Source organism: Aythya fuligula, chromosome 16, assembly GCF_009819795.1.
Source record: "Aythya fuligula isolate bAytFul2 chromosome 16, bAytFul2.pri, whole genome shotgun sequence".
Lineage (NCBI taxonomy): Eukaryota > Metazoa > Chordata > Aves > Anseriformes > Anatidae > Aythya > Aythya fuligula.
Window position 1 is genome coordinate 16,029,750 of NC_045574.1, and position 25,799 is coordinate 16,055,548.

The 25,799-nt window shown below is 53.3% G+C and overlaps 1 protein-coding gene across 1 annotated transcript in view; it reads right to left on the minus strand.

Annotated features, from left to right (window-relative positions):
* Window positions 1-5,080: 5,080 nt before the first annotated feature.
* CDH22 (cadherin 22) overlaps window positions 5,081-25,799 on the minus strand; it is a 48,544-nt gene continuing 27,825 nt past the window's right edge. Inside the window, exons 7-11 of the mRNA XM_032198614.1 lie at window positions 22,830-22,966; window positions 15,293-15,414; window positions 14,873-14,990; window positions 6,957-7,208; window positions 5,081-5,658 (exon numbers count right to left, since the gene is read on the minus strand). Coding sequence (XP_032054505.1) covers window positions 5,120-5,658; window positions 6,957-7,208; window positions 14,873-14,990; window positions 15,293-15,414; window positions 22,830-22,966 — 1,168 coding nt within the window. The 3' untranslated portion in view covers window positions 5,081-5,119. The remainder of the gene's footprint in view (window positions 5,659-6,956; window positions 7,209-14,872; window positions 14,991-15,292; window positions 15,415-22,829; window positions 22,967-25,799) is intronic.

A 25,799-nucleotide genomic window follows, 5' to 3' on the forward strand; every position in this document is an offset into this window, starting at 1 on the left:
GAGCTGCAAGAATCTGATACCTACCCTAAAGGAAGCTTGAGGTCTTCATAAATGAGAGGATGTGGGGAGCTGTGATATTAGCTTTGGCAGATGTGGTTAAAGCAGCCAGCTTGCTGGTGATGGAACAGCTTCTTGGAGGATTTGGGGAAAGGTGATCACTTTCCAGGCAGTGCATTACTAAGGCAAGTAGGAGGCAGAGACTTACATGGCCTTGCTTGCATTCAGTTACCAGAGATGTATTTTTCTCCTGGGGGTGCAGATAACACTGCCTTTTTTCATTTCCCGTTAATGACCCCCACGGATCACATCCATCTTTTGTAAATAACTCCCTGGAGGAGGCTTGGACACCTTGCCTTCTGGAGTTCACCATGGCACAGAGCAAAGGCATTAAAGGTGATGCTGCTGCAGCATCTCCATGCTGGGGCCGAGAGTGGAGTCGCAGCACCCAGCTGCCATCGTGGTCTGCAAGCACAGGGGCATGAATCTCACAGGATGCATTCAGAACGAGGCCATGGCAAATGCCACCATCCCCACCAGCAGAGCCACAGGTGCAGGAGTGACTCTCAGCCCCCTGCAAGCCTGTAGGGTTCCTGATGGGCTGTTGCTCATTGACAAAAGCACTGGACAAAGAGCTGCCGTGCTCCCACAGAGCAGCTGGATGGAACAGACTTCCTTCCACCAGGCAAAGAAAAACCCCAACATGCAGGGGCACAGCATCAGCCAGGTTCCTGACCCATGCAGCAACAGCATGCAGCAGTTGTATCTGCAGGTGCCTTCGTTGCTCCTAGAGGAGCCTGTGCTGCCCAGAACCTGCCAATTCTGAGCACTCGCTGCCCTTCTCCACTCAGACGAGTGGGGGTGTTGTTAATGAGCCAGGAGCCTGAAGCCCTGGACAGACCTAGAAGCATCTTCAGCCCACAGTCACCAGCAGAGCACCCAGCTGCTGGGTCTGAACCAGTCCTGTTGCTGGATGTTGCAGAGCAGGACTGGCTTCTCCTGCAAAGCAAGGAGAAGATCAGCCTGCCCTTGCCCTGCCCTGCAGGAGCCAGGGACAGCTGTGCAACTGCTGAAAAGAGAGAAGTGCCTATAGAAAAATTTCCTCAAAATGGTCTGTGCTGAGGGGGCATTGCACGGAGCTCTTAAAACATCTTCACAGATGCTTCTGCAATCAGAGCTCTCAATAATCCTACTCTTTTGTAGTTAAGGGTCTGGCTCTGGCTGGCAATTTGTTGCTTTGAGCTCTCTCCATTCCTCCACAATATCAAGACACAAATCCTTCTACACGGCCCAGCCTCATCACACTCAATACTAGGCACTTATTACCTCCTTTGTTAGGAATACACTAACTTCAGGCTCTTTCCTCTGCCAGCAGGAGCTCCCAGGACAACCAAGCCCACCTGATCCCCAGAAAGTCTTACGATAGCTAGACTGCTTGCCTAGGTGCCTGGAGTTGGACAGCAGGATTCAGAGAGCACACCTCAATGCTTGCTGCAGCTGGAACGTGAGAGCTCTTGCTGCTGGGGACCTAGACTGAAAATCTAGGGTGCAAACACGCAGCAACTGTCAATAGCTTTCTGCAAACAGCAGTTGGCCAACGTGCCCAAACTGTCAAAGCACACAGCTGTGAGTGCAGTGCTGACACACTTGCTGTGTGTAGGCAATTAACAATAATGCTTGTAAAAAGGCCTCCTCGACGTTTACAGCTACAGAATCACTCACTGCAACTGTGAAAAGAAAAATGGTGTGTACACCAAGGTCTGGCAGCATACCTCACGCGTCTGGAAACCCCTCTGGCCTCCAGACTCCTCCCTTCTGTTACGGCATCCCACTAACTACTGTCATCAAAGGTCACCAGATGCTTTTTCCATACCATTAATTGAATAACCAAGGGAGCAGGATGAGAGTGGAGGCATAGGGATGGTGAAGGATATGGAAGTGCTTAAAGACCTCAGGGATCAATAAGCCTGTTTCTGAGCGAGGACTGCAAGATGCTATTTAAATGACTGTCACTTTATGGAGGAGGTTAAATTCTGCCTGTGTTATCTGCTGACCTACATTGGTGCCACCACAGAGCTGAGCACATGTCCCCCTCTCCCAGTGCTGGCCAGCTGCTGTGTGCTACACCCACAGCTGTGCACCCTGGCAAGGCTTCCTGAACAGGGAAATTCATGCTTGTGTGCCCTTAACATGTTGCTCATTTCCCAGTCCCTTGCCATCAAGAAAATCACGAGCAATGGATTTATCTGTGGCCAGGATGGAGTGTCATTTATTTACATCATTTCAGTATTAAAACTGGGTTTAATTTCTTTCTTTTTTTTTTTTTTCTTCTGCAGCTGATAACTGAACACTGCACTAATACATGCCATTACCAATATGAAAATGGGTCGTGGCAACAAAACCTGTTATCGATGCCCAACGGTACTGAAGCTGGGAAGAACATGATCGGGCTCCATGCTTGTCAGTGAGCAGCTGGACACCTATGAGGCTGTCTGTGACTTCAGGAAAACAACACTAAAGGTTCATGTTTTAAAGAACATTGAAGTACTCTATTGGCTAAGAAAGGATGATGATGAGGATGCATAATCAGACTTTCTTTTGTCATTTAGCATGCAGTTTCCTTCAAGGATGGTGCTAAGAAGCCTGTGCCCAGCTGTGGCCTTGCAGACTCCAGCCCCCAGTGTTGTGTGGCTCCTGGGGGAGCAGAGCAGCAGGTGGGCACCGCAGGCTGCCTGGAGCACACGCCGAGCACTTCAACTAGCTGCTCACAACACAGCCCAGCTTTCTTTTTCTGAAAAGATGGTGGAAGCCAAGCGCATATTGTTTTTTCATCATTTCCTTCAGATTCAGCCAGAAAAAAACCTGACCTTGCTCATGAAGATGCTTTTTCTGATGAGCATTTCAGTGAAAAAGGGGAAGGAGCCAGAGAAGCAGCACCCTGCCCTGGGAACCCCGGCTGGCCCAGCTGCCAGCCCCGGTGTGGAATGTGCCAGCCTAGGCTGTGCTGGCCCCCTGCCCTCTGGGCACACATTCATGGGACCACGTTAGAATAGCAGCATTATGAAACAAAACAAGACAAGGCAAATAAGACTCAGGCTAGATGACAAGGAAATCATTTATTTCCAGGTCCTTGAAAGACCTTGAAAAAAATAACAAGGGTGAGGAAATCAACCTCCTAATTTTGTTTGGATAGAGAAGACTGTGGCAGCTGCCAGCTCCTCCTGTGGGTGCGGGAGGGCAGGGAGCGCAGGGCAGTGCCCATGGAGCGGCCAGCTCGCTGGGCACCGCGCTCCTCCCGTATTTACATGGGGGATGGAAATTAAAACGCAAGCGTGCGTGCATGCGCAGTGGGGAGGACTGGCTGGTCGGGGAGGGAGAAACCAGTGGGAGGGTGGCTAAACACGTACCCTGTCAGACCCCATCTCCTATGGACAGAGCCCTACTATTGCACAACACTTTTGCTAGAGGAAAGGCCAACTCCAGAGGGACTCCAACACTTCAGCCCAGAGGGAAAACACGTACACATTCCTGAGGAAAGAGAGGGCTTTCTTTTCTCCTGCTCTGGGATCCAGGGCATCACTTCCCATTGGCCCTGCTGCCTCTCCAGCATCATCACAGTGAACCAGTGGCACGCCAGGGCGTGGGTGCCTGTAGCCTCTTTGGCAGGGACCAGAGAGACCCTGAGACACAAGCAGCTCCTGGTCCTGGCAGAAAGCCAAGCATGGTGGCAGCGGGGAGGAACAGCCAGGGGCAGGAGCCATGGCAAAGATGCATCCTGCCTCTCTCCACCATCAGGACTCACCCTGTGGCTAAAGGGCCAACACCAGCAGCCGGGAAGCAAAAGAGCATAAAATGAACACGCATGTACATTTACATTTAAGCCTTCTCTAAGGATAGCAAACACCGTCTGTGGCTAAACTAAAAGGACAAACCCAGTGAAAAGCCCAGGATGTGTCAGGCCTTGGGAAACCTTATCGGTTACCTATCAAATACATCACTGATTGTTTTAAACAGGAACAGATAAGGAGCTGCAATACCAGCAGGGCCGAGAAGCACTTTCCTTTAGTAAGGAGGAAGCCCAAGGAACAAAGGCAAATCCCACCTGCCGCCTTCTGACATACCTGTTAAAACCAGAGGTCTCATGCAAAGGAAGCTGTGCCACCCACGGGTGTTTTGCAGGTTTCTTGCAGGGTGCCAGGGCAGGTGCACCTGGGCGCACTGAGGTGTCACAGAGCTGCTGCTCAGCCTGCAGCAACCAGCTCCAGCCATGCCACCACACCTCAGCAGCAGGCAGGAGGACTCTGTCCATCACCGGGGCCTTGGAGCACACCAGGATGCCACAGACAGTGCCCAGTGCCCAGGGTGTGCAAGAGGAAGCCCCTTTGAGTCATCAGCCTTTTAACTACAAGAAAGGTCTAAGAGCTGAGACGCACTGCAGCTGCAGCTTAGCAGAGAAATGTGTTTTGAAGTGAACTCCTGGGCAGCAGTCGCTCTGTTCAGGGTGTGACCACGGAGCTGCAGCCGGCGTGAGCATCCCCAGTGTGGCAGTGTGCAGGTACTGCCTGGGAGCCCATGTGCAGAAGGAAGGAGGACTCCAAAAAGTGAGCAAATGTAAGCAGAAAAAGCAGAACAGAAGTTAAAAGCTTATTTCCCTCTGCAAGGAAAGTTCTTAAAGAAATCAAAGCACTTCAAATGCTCTGACTCAAGTGACAAAAACAATTTAGACAACAAAAGGCTCCCGGTTTGCTCTTCCTACCCTGAACTGGACTCACTGAACAGATCTATTTAAATGATAATTTGTGGGAGAGAAACCCCTCCAATCTCTCTTGAATTAGATTTTTCTCTTTCTTAAATTAATGCGCAGTGCTTTAACAGAGATCAGCATTAAGGAGATTACGATGGCCCCAGCGGCTCACACGGGCACGCCAGCCTGGCCGTGTGGGTGCAACACAGCCTGGACCAGGAGGTGGCTGCGGGAAGCACCCAGCTCAGGCCCACCCCCGCGGCACAGCCCCCCCAGCAGCCACCACCAGCACCCACAGCCCCCCGTGCTTGGACCCTGCCATGGCCAGAGCCCTGGCCCTGGAAGCGCCCGGAGCCTCGCGGGCTTTGGCTGGCATGGCTAGGACTCCTCGCTCTCCTCCTCGCCACGGCGCCCCGCGTAGAGTGCTGCCAGCTGCCGGAAACGCGGCCCCCAGGCCCCCAGGTAGGAGAAGTCCTGCTCTGAGCTGCTGGACCAGGTGTTGATTGAGCTCAGGGAGAGCACGGGGGAGTCCGAGCCCTCGAAAGCATAGGTCTGGAACGAGTCGTAGGGTGGCACAGAGAGGTCCTCATCCGCCTGCTCCACCTTCCTGCAGATGTAGTCTCTGAACACGGAGAAGTCCAGGTCCGGGCTCTGCACCCACTGCGGGAGGGCATGGCGCTCGGAGGCTGGGTTTCCGCTTGGGCCCCCCTCTCCCAGCCCCCCGCCCCCGTCACCGCCTTTGATCTCACTGAAGTCATAGAGGCTGCGCAGAGCAGACATGTCGTAGGCCTCCGTGTCCTGCTCACCACCTCCTTCGTCATTGTACTTGATGACATTGTCCCTCATGTCCTCGTCATCCTCAGATGTCAGGTGGCTCTTGTGGTGTCGCTTCAGCGTGAGGATCAGAAGGACCAGCACTGGAGAAGGAAGAAACAGTCAGAGCACATGCAATGGTTTCATACAGTGCCTGGGCACAACGGTGAGGCCCCTGTGGCACAGGGCGCCCCGGCAGCCCAGACCCAGCTGCCACCAGCTCCCAGCAGCCAAGCTCATTAAGTAGCAGCCGTGCTGCGGCACTGGCAGGGAGAGAGTCTGGCCTGGGCTCCAGAGCAGAACAGGAGCTTCCTTTTCCATGCAGCACACCCACTGAGACAGGTGGGACAGATGGCTGAACGCACGGCTGGACAGACAAACGGATTGCTTCTGCTGAAGATGAATAGGAAAGGGGGTGTGTGAACCACAGCAGCAGCCAAATGTTGAGAGGGTGATTGTGGAGCAGATGGCACAGAGCCTGAGCAACGAGCCACAGATGTGTCCTGGATCATCATCCATTCATCCCATCACCTTTAGAGCACCGATGTGCACTTTATTCATTTGGGCAATTAGGCAGAAATTTGTTTGTGCTGCGTTTGAAAATGAAACCAGTGTAAAGTACACCCTATGGGAAAGGGTTTTCTAAATGGAGACACAGCAGGAGATGGGGAGCAGAGACATTCCAAGGAGAGGAGACCTAACTGAGCAAGGCACTGACATCCATAGGAAGCCTGACAGCCCTCAGGAGCCAGCTACAAACCAGCACTGATGCTGAAGGGCTTTCAGCATCAGTGTCCAACTGCACAGTGCTAAACCCGAGGACACTGCAGCACACCTCCCCCCCCTTCTCCACAAGCCCCATTCCCTTCCCATGTGCAAACAAGTCCCCGCTTTCTCTGCTCCTTCATGCCGTGTCCTTTCGCTCCAGCGCTAGTGCTCGTACTAGTGCTGATAGCACTAGCTGAGCCCCACATGCTGGGGGCACAGATCCTGTCCTGAGCAATGCTCTGGTTTGCATGCACCTCACCTCTATCCTGCCTGCCTGCTCCAGCTCTGACCCTGCCATTCTGTGACTGCACGCCCCGTGCCCACCACCCTTGGCCTCTGTGCTGGGACACACACATGCCCCTTTTGCAGCCAGATGCCTGCTGCCAGCACAGCTTGGCAGCCTGCACACGGCTCTTGGCACCCACCCACCCATGGCAAGGGCAGCTGTGCTTTGGCTGCACCCAGAGCACCACGTGAGGAGCAGGGAAAAAGCTGGAGCCCCCACAACTGCCCTGGCCCCCTGCACTCCACTCTGTGGTGAGCCAGCAACAAGGAGTCAGGGGGCAAAGGGGCCAGGTCAGTGCAGGGTTGCAGGCAGGGTGGCTGAGGGCAGCGGGAGCCGGGCGGCACTCACCGATGAGGATGAGGACACACACCAGCAGTGCGATGAGGGCGCCTGGGCTCAGCGTAGCTGACATGGCATAGGCCGTGCTATTGCAGGACTGGATGGCCCCGTTGCTGTCACAGCCACAGATGCGGATGGTCAGGGTTCCTGTGCTGCTGAGGGGTGGGGGGCCGCTGTCCACCACCAAAATGGGCAGCAAGTACACATCTTGCTCTTGGCGATTGAAGCCCACTCTCTGTGTGTGCACCGCAGCCGTATTGTCTGCAGGAAAGAAGCAAATGACAGCAAAGTCACTCCCATCACAGAGCAGCAGGACCAGCGTGAGCTCCTCTGTACATGGGACAAACCCTCAGGATGCTGGTGGGCTGCCACCACACGCTCATCAGTTGTACGGATGCCAGCTCCAGCCACCAACAGCTCAGCCAAGCAGGGAATGGCATGCCCTGGCCTCCTGCTGTCCCCCGACAGGAGCAGAGCCAGCTCTGGCTCCCCACACCATGGTCCCCTGACAGCCCTGGTGCCCAGGAGTGTCTGGCTCAGCTCCAGCAAGTGCCCTGTGCTGGCAGAGGGCAGCCCATCTCACCGCCAGCACTGCTGGGGCTTAGCAAACCTGACACAGGAGCAAAAGTGGGGAAGAACAGAGGGGAAGAACCTCTCCGAAAATGCTCTGAGAGTGGCACAGAACAGGAATCAGGGTAAGAGTTGGTCACTGACTTGGAGACCCATCCTGACCCAACCTGGCCCCCTCAGTCTGGAGTGGATGGAGCTCTGCAGAGGGCACTGAGCCTGCAGGAGTGGCTGTTGCCCCAAACCTGAGAGCCATGGGTAAAGAGTCCTGCTTCAATCAGAGCCCAACACCCCCAGGGTCCTTTGTAAAACTTCCAAAAAAGCAGGCAGAGCTTCTTCAAGCCTGCCAGCTCAGCTGGCTGTCCTTGTTTGCTCAAATCCTGCTGCTTCAAGGGCTTAGCTGGCTCAAGTTTCAGTACCACTAACACAGCCACTTCATGGGACCTGCCAGTGCCCCAGGGTCAGAGATGAGCTTGAGCAGCAGCTGCACACAACCTGGAGGATGGAGGCTAAGAAAAGGGACTGAAAATCAGCTCTGGACCCTGCTCATGCGTGCCGCTTGCTGCCAGTCAGCAGCAGAGCAGGGTGGAAGGAAAAGGACTGAATAGCATCTGAACAATTGTGGCCAGATGTCAGAAGTTGCTGCCGACTGGCTGCAGTCTTTATCTAATAAAGCATAGATTGGCCTGGACACAGCAAGGTGCTGCTGTCTACAGACTCTCTCCTCACTGCTCCTGATTTATGCTGGACTGGCCCCTTTCTGTATCAATCAGCAATTCGATTGGAAAAGACATCTATTTTAATCTTGGCTCTTGGGCCGCCTGCCACCACGGAAATTGCCGTATGGATCGGGTGCTGCACGGGAGCACTGGGGCACGGCAGGGGCAGGATGGGAGCCAAGCACACAGCGGGTGCCCACCCGGCCGGGGCAGAGGCACCGGGGGGCAGGATGTGGGCAGGTCGCAGCGGCACCGTGCTGAGCTGGGGCAGAGCAGAGCGTGGAGGGCTCAGCTGCCACAGTGCTGCTCCCATCCCTAAGCCTCTGTACTCAGTCCTCCAGGGTTTTCCATGTTCCAGAATACGGCTGTGTTGCTGCAGAGAGCAGAGCCTTTTGCCCCTTTGCTAGGGAGAGTTGGGATTTTAGCATAAAGGAGATAGGAAAACATCATCTCTCTGTGAGCTCATGTGAGAGCGCAGGGTCTGCCTTGAAGAGCTCACCTACCTTCTGACTCAGGAATGGTGTGAACACCAGACAGAAGACCACAGCAGCCAACGTTCAGGGCTGCACTGAATGCCACAAGGCCAGTATTCAAAACCAAATCTCCCTGCACACAGAACTGCGCTGAAGATTTCACTAGAAAAACTCTTCCTTTGGATGCAGTACCTTTTATCCTTCAAGAGAATTTCCTAGGTAACCTCATTCATCCCTGCTCGCAACAGCACACTTCAGGCAGGCAACAACCTTAGCGCATGGACCAGGAGACAGCAATAAGGCAATAACGCATGCAGTGTCAGCACTGTGCCTGCAAGGCTGCAGTACCCAGCATTGGCCCATGCTTCCTAAATCACACAGGATCCAAGTGCTGCAGCATCACCAGCCTGTGGAGAGGATTACCTACAAGGGGAGCAGAGGCTGCCTATGCCCTATGTGCTGCCTGGGTTCCCTGCACACAAGACTGGGACCTCAGCCCCCACCTGGGCAGCCACCCGGGCTGCAGGACATTGCCACCAGGGCCACAACTCTGGGAGCTGCACACGAGGCCCCAGCACAGAGGTGACCTGGCAGAGCTGCCAGGGAGAGCAGGAGAGAGGCTTCCTGTTACCTACCAAGGATAAATTAGGGGAAAATGAATTGTTATGCTAATCATTTGCACAAAGGTAACAAGATCTCATTTGGTGCCACTCCCTCAGCTTGCTGCAGCATAGCTGGGAGATATAAATAACATTAACGATGCTATCACAGCAAGAGGCTGGGACTAAACTCCTGTCTAGCCCAGCTAAACAAGCCTTGGGCACCTGGATCCAGTAGAGACACAAAGGCAGGACAGACCAAGCAAGCAAGGATCCGGTCCTCAACCCACAAAAGTTGGTTTCACTGGTGCCATCAAGAGCCAAGTAACCAGCCCAAGACTGCGGCCAGATCCCCGTGTGGTCTCCCACCCACCCACACAGGTCCAAGGGAGCAGCCCCAGCCACTGCTAGGACAGGAGGAAGAAATTTCACGTTCGCACCAAAGGCAGAGCTTACCAAGGCTGGACAGCCAGACCCCCACCTCAGGCCCCAGCGGTGGCCCCCAGGCTCAAAGCCAACTTCAGCCTCCTTTCTGGCTGCTGCCAACCTGCCGTGCCCCTCTCTCCCTGGTGCCCTGGGACCTGCTGTCCCTGTTGGGAGTTTGCACCCGTTACTTACAAGATTCTTGCATTTCCCTTCCAGTCACAGACCGAAGAACAAGACACTCCAGAAAGGCAGCGCAGCTGCCCTGCGATGCAGTCTATTTGACTGTAGAAGTGAGGTAAATTTTGCCTAGATTGGGGAAAAACATACCCTGGAAAACATATCCAAAACAACCTGTTACATAACAATGTATTTTTCTCTTGGTACTTCTGTGTCTTCACATGCAGCTGACCCGAGACAGTTGCTGCCAGGACATGTGTCTTGGCATCCTTTTGTTTGCACCAGCACAGCCTGAGTGGTTGCAGAGTGAAGCCAGACAGGCCCTGGCCCTGCAGCCTCTCTTATCTCTTCCTACATAGCAGCTTTCTGCTAAATCCAATTCTGGGGTCATGAGGCTGGGGAGCAGTGCTTCCCATAAGGTGGTACTGAAATTTCAGCAGAACTCAATTCAGAACTTTCCTGCACAAATGAGTTTGGACCTCCTCCACACCCGAGTTCTGCTGCCTGATCCAGTGAGGTTGTACTTTGTGACATGGTCACACCGCTCCAAAGGCTGTGCTAGGTTTGCTCTGAGGCCCCAAGCCAAACCAGTTGCTATCCTCGCCATCTTGCTACACAAGCTGACATCTTGTATTCCTTGGCAGATTTCCCATGCCAGCCTCTCCACGAACACGTAGTGGTTTTATCCTGTACCACATCATACCACCTCGTGCAGCAGCACCTCTATCTGCTTGAGGAGTGATTCACCGAAGGCAGAAACCAATGTGTGCCAAGTGGGCAGGGACCAGTCAATACCGCTGAGAGAGCAAAGTTTAGGAATACAATATCTCTGTTGGATGCATAACATCACTAGGAATAGTAAAACAATTCTCTCAGACTCCCTCTCTAAAGATGCTCTTGGCAGCTTCAGAAAGAGAGCTCATAAATACTTCTCGTAACTCAGTCTTGATCAGCACCAAGAGAGCAGAAGACAGCAACCTACCTCCAGCCTGGATTCCAACACCTCTGCCCTCTCCCAGGCCCTACTGAGCACCCACCTTCCCCTTCTCTGCCTCTGCTTCGCAGCCCCAGCACCCGCCAGCTCCAAGTGCAGACGGCTGCTGCCCTGCCTGCAGCCACACTGCTGACCTGAAGGCCTCCTCAAAGATCTCCTTCCTTCAGCCCCAGGCAATTGCAGCTCTATGAGAAGAATCCATTTTTTCCCTTTTGCGTGTTTCTTCTCCCAAGTTCTTTGGGTGCCAGGCCTTGGCACCACTGCTGCTCACTTGCCTTTGGCTCAGTCCCGACAGATTTGGTGCCCTTTTTCACCCCGCATCAGATCAGCATCTGTGTTACTCGTGCTGGGAGCAGAATCCCTGCAGGGCTGGAGGAGGCTTTGTCTGTCCCGAGGCAATCCTCAAATCCCAACATTTTGCTTTAGATTGAAACACTTTTCAGATCTTCTATCACCCATTACATGCTCTTAATGAGACCTGCAGAGAGTTCAGACATCTGTTTGCCTAGCCCTTGAGCTCTGGAGTCAGTAGCTCCATGTGGCGCTCCATATTATCTACCACCCCTTCCAGGTCGTTGGGCTTAGATGCTTTCTACCATCCCTTCCAACACAATTAGCATTTCTTGGAGAACATGATTTCAGGCTTTAATTGCCTTTGATCCTTCTCTAATCAATTTTTTCAGGCCAGAAAGACCCAGCAAAAGGCAAGTTAGGAGTCACAGGATAGTGAATGCCTTTGGAAAGGCACCAGTTGGCCGTGGGTGAGGTCAGCTTTTCCAGTGCTATCTTCTCCTTTGGGCACTTCATTAGCTGGGCATCTTCCTTCTGGATTGAGTCCACTGTTATCACAAATGACTTTTTATTTCATGTCTGATGAATTAGCAAGTGCTTGAGCACTCCCTGGGACAGACCAAGAAAAATGCCAGTAGGAAATAGCACTGTTTCTAAAAGCCTGACTCCTGCAAACTACTTCAGCTATAATTCAGCTAATGCAAAGCATCCTGCAGGGTGACCTTTTGCTCCTCTATCTCTGACCTGGTGCCAAGGCAGCTCTTGGCAGCCAAGGCAGCTCTGCGTGCTGCTGGGAGCTGATGAGCAGGGCTGCAGGTGTTAACTGCAGGCACATTTGAAGGGCCAGCCCCACTCTGGGCAGCTTTGGCTGCAGTGGGGCCGGACCCAGCATGGTGCAGGTCAGCAGCAGTATCGTGGCTGAACTGTGGCAACATCAGACTGCAGCAGACATGCTCTGTGACTGCTGCCATACACCTATTTGCTAGCAGGTGCTGTACGAGCTCTTCATCAGCAAGACAGGCTGCCCCATCACCCCAGGCTTTCCCAAAGTCCTCAGAGGCTTCATCCGTGCTGCCCACAAGGAGCCCCAGGAGAGCCTGGACAATGAACAGTGTCCTATCCTGCCCTGGCTGGCCCTGGCCCCACACTCGCAATAGGGCCGTGCACCATCCACCATCTCACTCCTGCTTTTCCAGTCTCCTGCGAGGGTTGTTAGTGAGGTGCCTGCCTGAGCCGGCAGCACAGCCTGCAGCACCGCGGCCCTCCCGAGGGAGCCCCTCCGCACCGTGGGCCAGCGCGGTGCCTGGAGCCTGGAGCGGGAGGGCGCCTCTGCCCGGGCTCATGCCCTGCCTGATGGACTGTAATGAGAGCAGTCCCAAGAGGATGCTGGTCCCTGGGGACAAGTTACACTCCTGAGATGGCTTTCTGCTGCCTTGCAGAAGCTGCGGGAAGTAGGTGCAAAGCAAAAAAGAGAAGAAGGATTTAAGCAAGAGCTCAGTGAATCCATCTGTGCTGACATCCATCAGTGTCACTCCTTGGCTGCAAAAGCAATATTTATAAATCACGTTTCAAAACTGGCTACAAATTTGTACAAAGAAACAGATGGGCTGGTGGTAGCAGTTTGTCACCACTGATATTTACATGAAGGAGGAGAGATGAGTAGAAGAGGGGTGAACGCATGAGAGGGAGGAAAGCGGGGGGGGAACAAAGGAAGATGCAGCAACGGAATCAAAGTGGGCAAGGGGCAAAGGTGAGCACTATCAGGACACTCAGTGGACTGGAAAAGTTGAGGCGGGGAGAAATCAAAGGAAGGGAAATGACACTAAAGTAAGCACACAGCCAAAGTGAGGAGCGTCTCCATCTGCACAGGCAGCCACCGCCTCTCGCTGTGGAAGAGAGCATTGCTTGGCAATTGGGAGGGTCTCCAAACACCCTGGGAATAACCCTGCAGCAACAGCATTTGTTTTACCAAGAGCAGAAGGCGGGAGGTGATGCCAGCTTTTACTCATTTTATGCAGTGTTGCACCACATGCAAGGTTTGTGGGATCATTTAGCACAGAGGATTACCCCATGCGATGAGCGCGCCTCATCCTACTCAAGAGAGCAGCAGCTCTGGAGGAGACAGCGAGTGAGAGCCTGCATCCTGCCCCCTCCCAATGAGACCCTCCTGCAGGACCCCAGTGCTTCTGAGTGGCCCTGCTGAGCTCCAGCCCCTCGGCCAGGCCCCTGTCCTGGGCAGGAGCAGCAATCACTGCAGGTCCCTGCCCTGCTGCAGCGGAGAGCCTGCTCTGAGGCACTGCAGCCCCAGCTTTTGGCAGGGTGTGGGCAGGGACGGGCAACCAGGGTGTAACTGAGAGTGCTCTCTCACATGTTTTCCTGAGGTCCTTCAGAAACAGCAAAAGAAGTTAATCGCTGGGTGTGGGGGCAAAATCTTGCAGAGGATTAAAGCTTATGTACATGATAAGAAACAAAGGTCTTGTGAACAGCTGCCCCATGGGGGGGGGGGGGGGAGGGGCAGAGATCACAGGGGCTTGGATCAGGGACAGCTGCCCTTTTTAGGGCACAAAGTGATGTCAGTACTTCTACAATTACATTTCCATTTTTTTTTCCTTTTTTTTTTTTTTTTTTCCTCCTGCAAGTTCAGTTTGAACTACCCTAACAATGCTGATCAATAGTGAACAAGGAGAAAGCGTTTCAAGGTACTGTAATGTAGTCCGCTGGCTTCCATCTGGGCTGGCCCCTTTGACAAATACATGCACATCTGGCTAAAAACCATTCTAATAACTGCAACAGTCTCTGCTGCTTTTACCATTGCAGTCAGCACCTAAATTCATCAGAGACCAGTTAAAAATAGGAAGCAGCTTGATAACTACTTTTCTGGACAGTCATCATACAAACACAGCCTGACCTCGTGCCCCTCAAAGCTGCACAAATAGCCAGTGCCCAGCCTACCAGCCCCGCAGAACAGCTCGGCGGTTACAGCTGCAGGCTGGGGAGACTACTGCAGAGCCAGCTCAGCCCAGAAGCTTGCAGAGCCCTGCTGCACCCAGGGCTCTCAGACAGGCCCAAGGGGCAGGGCAAGCCTTGGGAAACCTGGTGGAGCTTCACCCTTAGCCCACCTAACAGGAATCTGGCTCTGCTGGTTATATCTCAACTAGCCTCATCAGCCAAGGGCTGGCTACTGCTCAGCCCCGCTGCCTCCAGGACCCATGGGCTGCTCCCGTCCGGGGGCAAGGGGCTGCCTGCCTGCACAGCAGCCCACTGACACCCCACACTCCAGGCCACGCACTGGAGAAGGATAAATCACAATGCTTAAAACGGAGCTTGTTCACCTGTAAATCCACATCATCTCCTTGCAAGCAGGCAAGTTAGAGATTGCACATCAAGGAAGGGACCAAGAGCCCTGGAAATATCGCAGGCTATCCAGACAGTGTGCTAGGAGCAGCAGAGCTGCTTGCAGCAGAGGAGAAAGCTGGTGGAACCTTCTTGAGGAAATCCAAAGTCAGCTGGCCAGTCCCACAGCTACAGGTGGGCAAGGAGCCGAGAGGGTGCACAAAAGCTCCTGAGTTCCATCAGCACAGCCAGACGGTGACCCCTGGACAGGCGAAGGCGCAGGGCTAAGAGTCACTGTACTGCACAGCCCCGTCCCCTCCGCACAGCCAGCCCAGCAGGCACTTACCCTTAATATCCAGCAGAGAAAAATGGTGGCTGTCGGTGGCTTCAGGTGGCAGCGTGAAGTAGAACCGATGGCCACCCTGAGGCTCATCGCGATCCACAACACTAATAGTCTGGATCAGCTGTGGGGAGAGAGAGGAGATGAGAGTTGGAACCACCACTGCAGTCCCTCCCTGGGGCCCGGCTCACAGGGTCCAAACCAGCGGAGCACCATCAGCTCCTGCCGCAGCCAGGGACAAGCCTCTGCCCCTGCGGGCCAGCTTAGTGACAGGACACCAGCAAAGTGGTTCCCAGCATGGCAGCAGCAGCACAGGGAGATGTTCTGGCAGAGGTGAAGGCTGGGCAGGCTGGCGCCGGTCCAGAGCACTGCTGGTACCATGGGACCACCGCTGTTGCTGAAGGAGACCTGGGGAGTGCCCGATACCTGGCCTGGCTTGGCATCCTCACACACAGCAGCTTCATAAGGGGTGGCAAGTTCAGGTGGGTTGTCATTCACGTCCAGGATGCGGATGCGCAGAGAGGCCCTTGACACCTGTGAATGATTATCTGAAACAAAAGAGAAGCAAAGCTTCAGAGGGAGGTGCCATCTGCTGATAGCAGGGAGCAGGCCCTCCGTGGTTTTGCGTGTCCAGAGGCCATGGTGGCCTCTGCAGCTGCTGCCAGCACAGAGGGTTCGGTGACTGCCTCTGCGGGCTGGCTGATCCTGCAGAGCATTGTTCAACTTCACCACCTGCACTTCCCAGTCAATAAGCCCAGTTGCTGGGCTTCGTGTCCAGGACTCCCAAGGAACCACTGTTAACCACTGTTAGCCCCTTCTGCCCATGGAGAAGCTGAGCAGCCCAGAGCAAGCCCCCGGGGCAGGGGCCAGTCCTGTTGATGCTGCTGCTCTGGGGCACACAGGGCAGGGAGCTGCGCTCACAGCTCCGCTTGCTGCAGTGCCGCTCCACCCCACGGTTTATGCCCTATAGGTGTGCTGAGCCTTCTGTAACATTGCAAATCACTCTGGAGGGCCTAATATTTTCTGGAGCTCCTCATGTGTTTCCAGAAATGAAATATGCCTCCATCTCCTTTGTTTTCCCCAGAGGTGGTAACTCCAACAGACCCGATGCCTCTCTCCCCACTTGGACAGAAGCTCTGCTGTCTGTTTGTCTATAAAATTAATGCTGTCCCCAGTGTATTAGGTGGGGGAGGACCCAGGGGAGAGGAGATCTAGTGCTGCTCCATAATTAGCCAGGAACGTGTTCCCCCTCCCAGAGCTGCCTTCACCCTGTTCTCGCGTTATCACTCCCTCTCACCCAGACCAGCTGCTCTGGTGATTAGATGGTTGCTTCGGGGGAGGGAGGCAGAAGTCGTGACTAAAAGCCTGGAACGATGTGTTATTTTAAAAAGTGTGTTGGTGCAGTGAAATAAACTGCAATTGCTTTCAGGAAGAAAGGCAACGGGAGGCAGCAGGGTAAGAAGGGAGTGGACAGTCTGGGGGCAATAGAGGGCAGTGGCCAGTGCCCACCGGGACTGCAGAGGAGCAGGAATTGAACCCTTTTTCCTCCTGCAAGATGCAGGGTGACAACATCTTATCACCCCCTCCACAGCTTGCTCACCCTACTGGAAGATGGGAAACCTTCCTTGCCCCTTGGTGCTGAAGCAACCTGGCACTGCCAAGAAAAAGAGGAAAGAAGGCAGAAAGGAGGAGGATGGCAGGAGGAGGCAGGCTGAGGCCCCCCTTCCTCTTCCCAACTGTGGCGCCCCCAGTGCAGGAACTGATTCTAGGGTCGCTGAATGCCCCTGAGTCCCTTTGGCACAGGGCATGTGGGGCCAGGTCCTGGCTGGGCACTGAGACACAGGAATGAGATTGAGCACAGCAGCTCCCCTTCCAGATGCTGTTTCAGCCTCACCAAGAGGGATGCAATCAGTGCAAGGCTGTTCTGAGAATCAGACAGAGCCCTAAGTCTGTCTCCTCCCCAGCCCCACACAGCAGTAGGCAGCACTTCACAGTGGGTGCTGGACCAGGGCCAGTCCTCTGACAGAGACAGAGCTCACAGCCCGCTCCCTGAGCACAGCCCAAAGCAGTCATCCCTTCTGAACATGCCCCGTCATCAAAAAGGTCTCTTTCAGCCCCTTCCACCGTTGTTGAAGCCTGAGGCTCACACAGTCCTGGCTGTGTGACAGCATTAAAATTTGACTTCTCCAAGAACATCAAGTTTAGAAGTGTGACTACGGCATCATCAGCAATCCTTCCTGCGATGCATACGTCCGCTCCTTTTATTTCAATTGCAATCATGACCTACGTGAAAGCTCCTCAACTGCTTTCTTTATAAACGTCCTTCTTCCTTTGAGTCAGTAACTGAATGTAAGTTTGAGTCAGTACCTGAATGTATGAAAAACATTTAGATACAGTGGATAAAAATATCTCCAAAACATCTATGAAATCTGTTTTCTGTAACTTGTGAAGCATAAACTGAATTTACAATGGTCAGAATTGTGATTAAGATCGTACATCTGTGATGAAAAGCACATTGCACCCAGCAGTACTGCAAACGTCACATCTGCAAGTCCAAAAGCTCTGACATGTGCTTCCTCCCTGTGAAGCATCCCGCATGCGCAGAAGCGCTCCCACCCCTCCACGTGCTCACGTCTACCACTGCCAGGCAGAGCAGCTGATGGGGCAGGCGCTGCCGCTGGCATCAGCCAGGGCTGTCGAAGGGCTCTGGGAAGCAGCAGCTGGCTGTGGAGGCTGTGCCAGGCTGAGTGCGACCGGGGAGGAAAAAAGTCATTTTCCATTGCAGCGTCTCTCCTTGGTATTCCAGCTTAGCTGACTGACATGCAAATTAGTTTAATTATTTCTTCTTCTAAAATAAATTATATTTTGCAGTGGCTGCAATATGTTGTGTCAGGCAAAATTACATTCAATATTTTTAAACTAATTGATGTCAGCCTTGAGAAAACCTGATTGACAGCAGCGAGGAAACTAGGCTGCTACCTAAACGGTTTCCTAAATTAAAATTAAACATGCCGTTTTTCTGCATTTCCTCCAGGAGTTGGAATACTATTAATCTGAAAAGACTGAGGAAGGAGTCATGGAAAACACAGAACAAGGGGGAGATGCTGGAAACAGCAGTGCAGAATGGGAGCTCCAGGTTGATGACTGGCAGCTGCCTTTGCCAACATGGGCTGAAGTACCTGCAGACACGCTGGAGCCCAGGGACTGAGGTCTGCTGCAGCCCTCCTACACCACAGCATCTCCACTCTCCTTGCTGCCACAAGCTGCAGCATGTAGGGTCCTGAGTCCACACTGAGGTGGTGCTGGTGGGGAGCACTGTGCATGGACAGGCTCCCCGGGCTGGGTCTCACCAAGATGTTCCCACTGCACAGCCATGCTGAGGCTGAGACTGAGACTCACACCCTTGATGAGTCCTCAGCTACAACCCCAACTATTATTATTTTTAATACAATTAACCTTGAAAGTAACCTGAAGAGGATACTATTTCTGGCTTAAAAACATTGAGATGCAAAGCACCAAGGATTTGCCCTGTGCAGAAGCTCCTGGACAGCCAGCTGACAGAGGGACACCGAGCAGCTCCAGGCAACTCTCTTAGTAAACGCTGGAAGCTTTGCAGCTGCAGCTGGCTGTGATGAGCAGGGGCTGTGGAGATGCTTAGACATCCCCTCCACAGCAGGAAGGAGGAAGGCCTTGTTTAAGCTGTGCTGGGATCCAGTGCTTGCCTCTCTAGATCTTCACACAAGGTCACACTAAAGCACTTTGCATTTTTACAACCAAACCTCTGCTGTGAACCTCCAACTCTAAGCACTGCTGAAGCAGCTGTACCATTTGCACTGCTACCTGCACACTCAGCTGTGTAGCCACACTGCACACAGAAAGGTGCTCTGCAGCTTCCTGGGGCCTTAAAGCACTGTTTGAGGAAAGCCCAGCAGACTGGGTCTTGCCGTTTGTGGCTGCAACACTCCCAAGAAACACAACTCACCGCCATGGCATTAGGCATAGCACACAATCCACCCTCTTCTGCGTCAAGACCAAATTGGTACAATACTGAAATCAGAATTTTTACATTAGTAGGGAAGCCGTAAGAGCCAGGGGTGGAATTTTAATCCTCACTATCTCAGCAAATTGGCAGAACAAAATGCAGATTAGCAGACTGGGATGGGCCACTCTGCTTTCCAGCACCCGCACAATGGCACAGGGTGGTTTTGTGGATGTCAGCACAGCTGCTGATTGAAAAGCAGAGCATCAATGGCAAAGACACAACAAGGGCATGCCAGGGGTACAACTCATCGGACGCGGGTGGCCACATCAGAGGCTGGAGCTGAAAATGTGGCTCCAAGCTGCAGGGAAGCAAAGGGGAAGCAGCAGATCAGCCAAGTAACATATAAATGGCTCTCACCTCTCCTGAGTCCTGCCCGGACTCAGCAGCATGAGAGTCATTAAATCGCATCCAAACACAATGCTCTGATTAAAGCCGGTCTCCAGCAGGAAGATTTATCATCTCAATTACCAGCAGTGGACACAGCAGTCAAGGCCTCATCATTTTACATGAGCAAAGAGGAAAACAGGAAGAGAATCACTAATATTAGCCCAAGGAAGGTAAACAGCTTGTGAGTGAGATGAAGATTTATGTCTGGAAAAGCTTGGCCTGGTCCCAGTCCAGATTTACTGAACAGTCCCCATGTTTCCTGCTGGCTGCACTGCTGCAAGGCCAAATACTCTGCTCATCAGCTGCCTGGCACAGGCAGCTCCTGCTGGGGAGCGCCTGTTCTGGGAGGGGCCCTGCCCTCCCCCTGCTCCCCAGCAGGGCACAGCCCAGCCACAGACACAGGCGTGCTAGGAGCCTTCTGCTGCTTTTCTTACTGCTCTTCAGATGCAAATGCAGTCTCTTGAGTTTTCTGCAGGTGGGTCATGCACCCCTAAACACAGTCCCTGGAGCACCTAGTCCTAGGACAGGCTTTCTGAGGTGTGGGGACAGCGCTTGCACGGAGCTGAACAGCCAGCCTGCCTGCAGGAACATATGCTGTCAGCTGGCACGCTCTCCATCAGCTGCAGCTCATTAAAACCATTCACAAGGCAGTGCTGGCGGTGGACAGGGAGGTGTGATCCAGGGCACGCCACCGGAATCGCACAGGAACAGCTTCCCACCAGCCCTGAGCAGACCCAGAGCCAGGGTGGTGACACACCTGGGAGGCTCACTCCATTGTTCCTGCAAGGCTTGCATCTGACTGGGGAAGGAGGAAGGATATTTTACTACTTGCCTCCGATGGAGTTGACACCATCCTGTGGCTGCAGGCAGTCTCAGCGGCAGACAACCTGCACTTTGGTGAGTGCAGGACTGGGCAGCCCTGCGAGCCCCGTAAGATGAAGGCACCAGGCACACCGACAGCAGCACAGAGGCTCCCAGCCACCCTGCACTCACACCACTGCTGCCAGTCCAGTGCCACGCCAAGCACAGCATGACAGCTGCTGCTCGGCCCCACTCCCAAGCCCCTCTGTCACTTTGAAGGCCTTACCTTTACAACTGCCCTTTCTGCCAGAGGATTCAGACATAAATTGTACTCTAAATTCAATATCAGTCATTAATATTTCATGATTACAAAACGTTAAGGATAATGTCACTGGGAGGAATGTCTGGGCAGTTAAAACAGATGAGTCAGAGCCCGCTGATGGGAGAAGTCAGAGCACTGAAGAGTCTCCCCAGCTTTTGAAGCAATGCAGCCTGACAGGCTCTCCTGCCGGAGGGTATCCGCAGCATTTACTGACTTGCTCTGAAATCTTAGATGCTGCGTATAAATATTTTCCTTCTGATTCTTGTCACCTCACATTTCCTCTGGATGCTGAGCTGTGCGGCAGCACCACAAGCCCTCCTCCCTGGCCAGCGCTGGCAGAGCCTTCCCTGCAGAGCCCCGGGGCTGCCCCGCAGCCAGCAGGCAGGATGTGCGCAGCGGGGCACCACGGCCGGGAGCGCGGGGCTCACCCAGCCAGCAGGCACAACGCATCAGCGCGGGGCAACAGAGCCAGAGAGGTCCCAGCCTGGGGCAGCTGGGGCATGGCCAAGGGCACTGCCCCTCCTTCCCTAGGGCAGCATGGGCACAACAGTGCCCCAGCCCCGCGTGTGCAGATCCCTGCCAATGCAGCGTTGGCCTTCCTGAAGCCAGAATGATCCAGCAGAAACCAGCCTCTGGGTCCCCATTCAGGCCCCTGAGGCAGTTTCTTCAATCTGAATAGCATCTTCCTATTAAAAAACGAGCAAAGAACCAGGAACCCCGTGGGGTCTCTCCAAGCAAAGCCTAGGAAAGCTCATGCACAGAGTCTAACAGGCAGGTCTTGGCAAATATCCACAGGAACGGGAAGGTGCTTTGTAGCCAAAGCAGCTCCCCGGTATCAGCTGCCATGGGGTGGCAGAGCACAGCAGGTCCCAGACAGAGCAGGTGACTTGTGCATAAGAAATGAAGAAAACTGAAGAACATGGCAGTACTTTCCTGCTTCCCAGCACGGTGCCTGGGATTGAAGCCCATCTCCATCTTAAGACTCAGAAAAAGGAAGAACTCAGTGAAGATGAGCAATCTCTGGGGCCCCTGGGCAATATCCACCATCATGTGGGGGAACCTGCACAGCCTGTGAGCCAATGTTCACACTGTGCAAACATTACAGAGGGCAGCAGGATAGCCAGGGCAGTCTCAACCTCTTCCTACCCACAGTGCAGCACCTGCAGGTAATCAAAGCCTTCCCTTTGCTGCTATTATCTTCTTTTCATTCCTCAAGAGGAGTTTATTCAAAGCTCTTTTGAGCAGCAGGACCCAGGTCTGTTCTTTACTGGAGTAAAGAAGACAAACAGAACTTCTGCTGGAAATGTCCAAGCCAGGCTCTGCCACCCCAGTGTCACACAGGAAAGATCAACCAACAAACCCTGCACAGCCCATGAGCTGCTCCCTCCAGGCTCTCTCAGCTGGGTGTGCTCAGATTTGGCAGTTACTGCAAATACAGACCCTGGGGTAGCACAGCCATGGGGAAAGGAGATGACTGTCACACGGGAAGGCCAGAAAGGAGCTCATTTCAGAAGAGGACAAGAGAGCTTCCTCTCATCCTCTGCCATGGCGCTTGTCTGGGAGGCCACGGGGTGAGGCTGAGTGATCTGGCGCTGGGGCTCAAGCAACCTGGCAGTGCCAAACCCAGCAGGCAGCTCTGCTGCTGCCACCCTCAGCCCCTTCACCAGCATCCCCCTGCCTTTGTCTCACGAGGTGGGTGCTCCCCGCCCTGCCTGTCACCACACTGAGTATTTATTTCACCAACTAAAAGCACCTCTCACTGGGTAGAGTAGAGCATGCAAGAGGGGAGCATCAGAGGCAGGTTCAGAAAACCTCTGGGGGCTCTTCCCAGTTTGCAGCTTTCTAGCCCCCTGTGGGGGGTGAAAATGCAGGTCTTGGGGCCAAGAAGGAAGGGCACGGGAGGCATCCAGAGCCACATACCTGTCGTGCAGGTACAGCCTGCCACCACCTTGAGCCCCCAGCATCAGTGAGTGCTGGCAGTCTCCATTTTGCAGGGCTCCAGCTGAGGGGGCATCCACCTGCAGCATGCAGCTGACCAGGAGGATTTGGTGACATGAACACACATCTCCAAGAGCCCCCTGAGCTGCTCACCAGCTGTGAATGCAGGGAACAAGCTGCACAGGGATGACTGCCAGAGCTGGTGCATAGCTAACACAGATTTGATTAGTGTTCATCAAAGACACTATTCGACCACGATCCCTTATTAATGACTGAGTCAGGAAGAGTATTTTTAGGTTGTCTAGGGAGATGTCAGACTAAGTAATGCTGCGTTTATTTATTTATTTAATTTCAGCGTTAATTAACTGTTGCACCTTGGTCACCTTTGCAGTGAAAATGCCTGTATTTCTCCCTCTGCCCCTGATACAGTCCAATGCAGACTGTCTGCTCCGCACGGCGCTCCTCCATCTCACCTGCTTCCATCGCGAGGACAGTGATGTTGTGCCACCCTGCTGTCTCCCGGTCCAGGACCTTTCCTGTCACAATGGCACCTGTGTTGGCGTCGATGTCAAAGATCCTCTCTGTGTCTGTGCTGCGGTCGATAGCATACCTGAGACCAGGCAAGAGGGAAAACCATGAACAACTGGATGTGCCAAGGCCAACCTCATAGTCAGCCCTGGGGGTATGGGGTCTAATGCAGCAGGCACTGTCACCGCTCTCACTGCTCCTCTGCTGCAGCTGGCTACACGAAGGCCGTGTCTCTGCCAGACTGACAGCCCAGAGTGCTCTCATAAAATTAAAGTGTGGCTTTTGGTGTACAAAGTAGAACCAAATGCAGACTGTGGACAAGGGGTAAAACCTGCTCTGATGGGAACCTCGTGTTCAGGATAGAGCAGTACAGAAATCATGGGCTGTAACTCCAGCCATGACTTTGGAAAGCTGCTGAGCTGTAGGCTCAGGAGCTTCAGGAAAGACGTTAACTAAAAGTGAGCCTCTCTCACACACTACCCCCTCCCACAGGACCCAGACGAGAGCACAGCAGCAACAGCAGGTACAAGTGGCAAGGTCCCCTCCAGGAGCAGACCAAACCCCTGCAACCAGCGCAAGAACCCCGGCAGCAGAGGGGTGGGCAACAGCCAGTGCCCCTGCAACCAGCGCAGCACGTCATCCCCCACAGCCCCTCAGCCTGCCCTCTCTGGGGATGCCTGTTTTTACCAGGGCAGCCTGAAGGGCTCCAACCCAGCAGAGCCCTGCTGCAAGCCGCTCATTCTCCTTTCCTGGGGTTGCTCCAGCACAACCCCCTGAAGCCCCTTGCCATGCCTCCACAGCAGCTCCCTGTGCCCGTGCCTCGGGAGCACTGTTCCTGCCTCTGTCACAGCTCGTGAGAAGGCAAACAGCTAGGCTTCACCCCATGCTTTAGCCGTAACACCATGAGCCTACACAGCCAGTCCTGGTGGCATGTCCTGCGTTTCCAACCACTGCACACAGAATAAGGCAGGCTATCATTAAATCAGGTGCAATTAGGATGTGCGCTCCTTGAAGGCAGGGACTGAAAGGGAAGCCCAATCCAACCGAGGCCCTTGAGTGCAGCCGTAACACAAATAACCACCACCACTGCGATCAGAATTAGAAGTCCAGAAGGCCTACAAATCACAAACAATTCAGCATAATGTTATTGTGTGCAGCATCTTTCATACAGACTGCATCCCAGAGTGCTTTACAGAATTAAATAATACAAGACAGCAAAGAGTACAAAGGATAAATTACCAAAAGGAGGGCTGTGAATAAATTAAAACCTTCAGTCACATGTCCAACAACAGAAGGAAGATAAACGCAGAGACAAAGCACGCTGAAAAGCTGACAGACAGGACAGTGCTGAGGGCACGCCAGACAAGCAGAGCAGGACGGGCTGGCACACGCTCAGGATGGTGCGGGCGTGCTGCACGGTGGCTGTCCCAAGTCTCTGTGCCTCGCACAGCCCAGCCGTGCTCTGCAGGCCCACCTCCTGCATGGCCCACAGCCCAAGCACCAGCCCTGGGCACGGGGCAGCTGCCCTGCACAGAGCTGTTGGCAGCCCCTGTGCCTTCCCACGCTGGCCAGGAGGGAGCCAGCTGCACGTGGATTGCCTCCCAGAGGCACCTATCATCCACACAGCTGAGCATCGCTACCTGATGGAGGCACCTAAACAGAATACAAATGGCTTTATGCCTACAGAATGCCTACTGTTATACAGCACCAGATTGCATTCCTTAGCTCCCTCCTTTTCAGACAGATGGGGATGAGAAAGTACAACAGCACTTACTTGTAGTTAAGGGAAAACATTCAAAAATCACTATCTAAATCTCATTGGTGCACATGCACAAACTATCACGTCCTGCACCTGTGTGACTGGCTTCCTCTGTCTTGGCATGTACTGCAGCCTCTCATCCACTCCGCATTCTCCCACTGCAAACAAAAAGGAGAGGTCTGGCTGCTCTGACTGGTACAGATCAGTACAACATTCTGCTAGAAGTAACAGAAACTGGGATGACAAAACCCAATATCCTTCCAATAGCATAACTCATGTTTGCATAACTGCTTCCATTGTTCTACTGCATCTCTTGACCTCCATCACATCCTCTTCTGTTCTGCTTTTTCCTACTGTCAGAGGTCAGGATGGTACTTCACCTCCATATGCTTCCTTGTGTGTTGGTTAATCCCATGCCTGTTTTGTTCACACTCATATCATTACTGCATAAACAAAGATGTCTTCAAAAGGAAAAAAAAAAAAAAAAAAAAAAAAAAAAAAAAAAAAAAGCTTAACAGGAAAACCCAGTTAGTGAAGGGAGACATCACTGAGCCTGAAAACATCTGGCACTAGCTGCCTGCATTCCATCTGCATAAAGTGTTGTGGAGACTATGGAGCACTATGCTGGCATTGGACGTGGGAACTCAGGGGTGCAAGGATGTCAGTCTACTCCCTACAAAGCCACTCCATAGCCAACTCAGAAATCAGAAAACCTGCTCCACAGCACTCTACATGACCATAGACCTCCCCTTCCAAGAGGTTACAGCCAACCCTGTGGAGACCAGGGCTTCCAATGAGAAGGTAACAATTATGCTCATTTTACATCATTTTGTGCAATCTGATCTTTACCAACCAATGTTCTGCTGACCATCACAAGCCTCTCCACCACTAGTAATCCAGCTTCATCTTCACTTGTTCCACCGAAGTGAAACCTGGGAAGTGGCACCAATTAGTCCCTGGTCCTCCGGGTACGCAGAAGTAGGATATATGTTTATTCCTCCTAAAGCCTGCTGCTGTTCCATATCTGGAACTGCAGTCCCCAGCTCTGATTGGGATGCGGACCTTGTAATCCATTTTCCTCTCTTCCTGCTGGCACTGCCTGTTGGTCTGGATGTTACAAGTGACTGTTTAATTTAGACAGCTTTTTTGGTGCTCA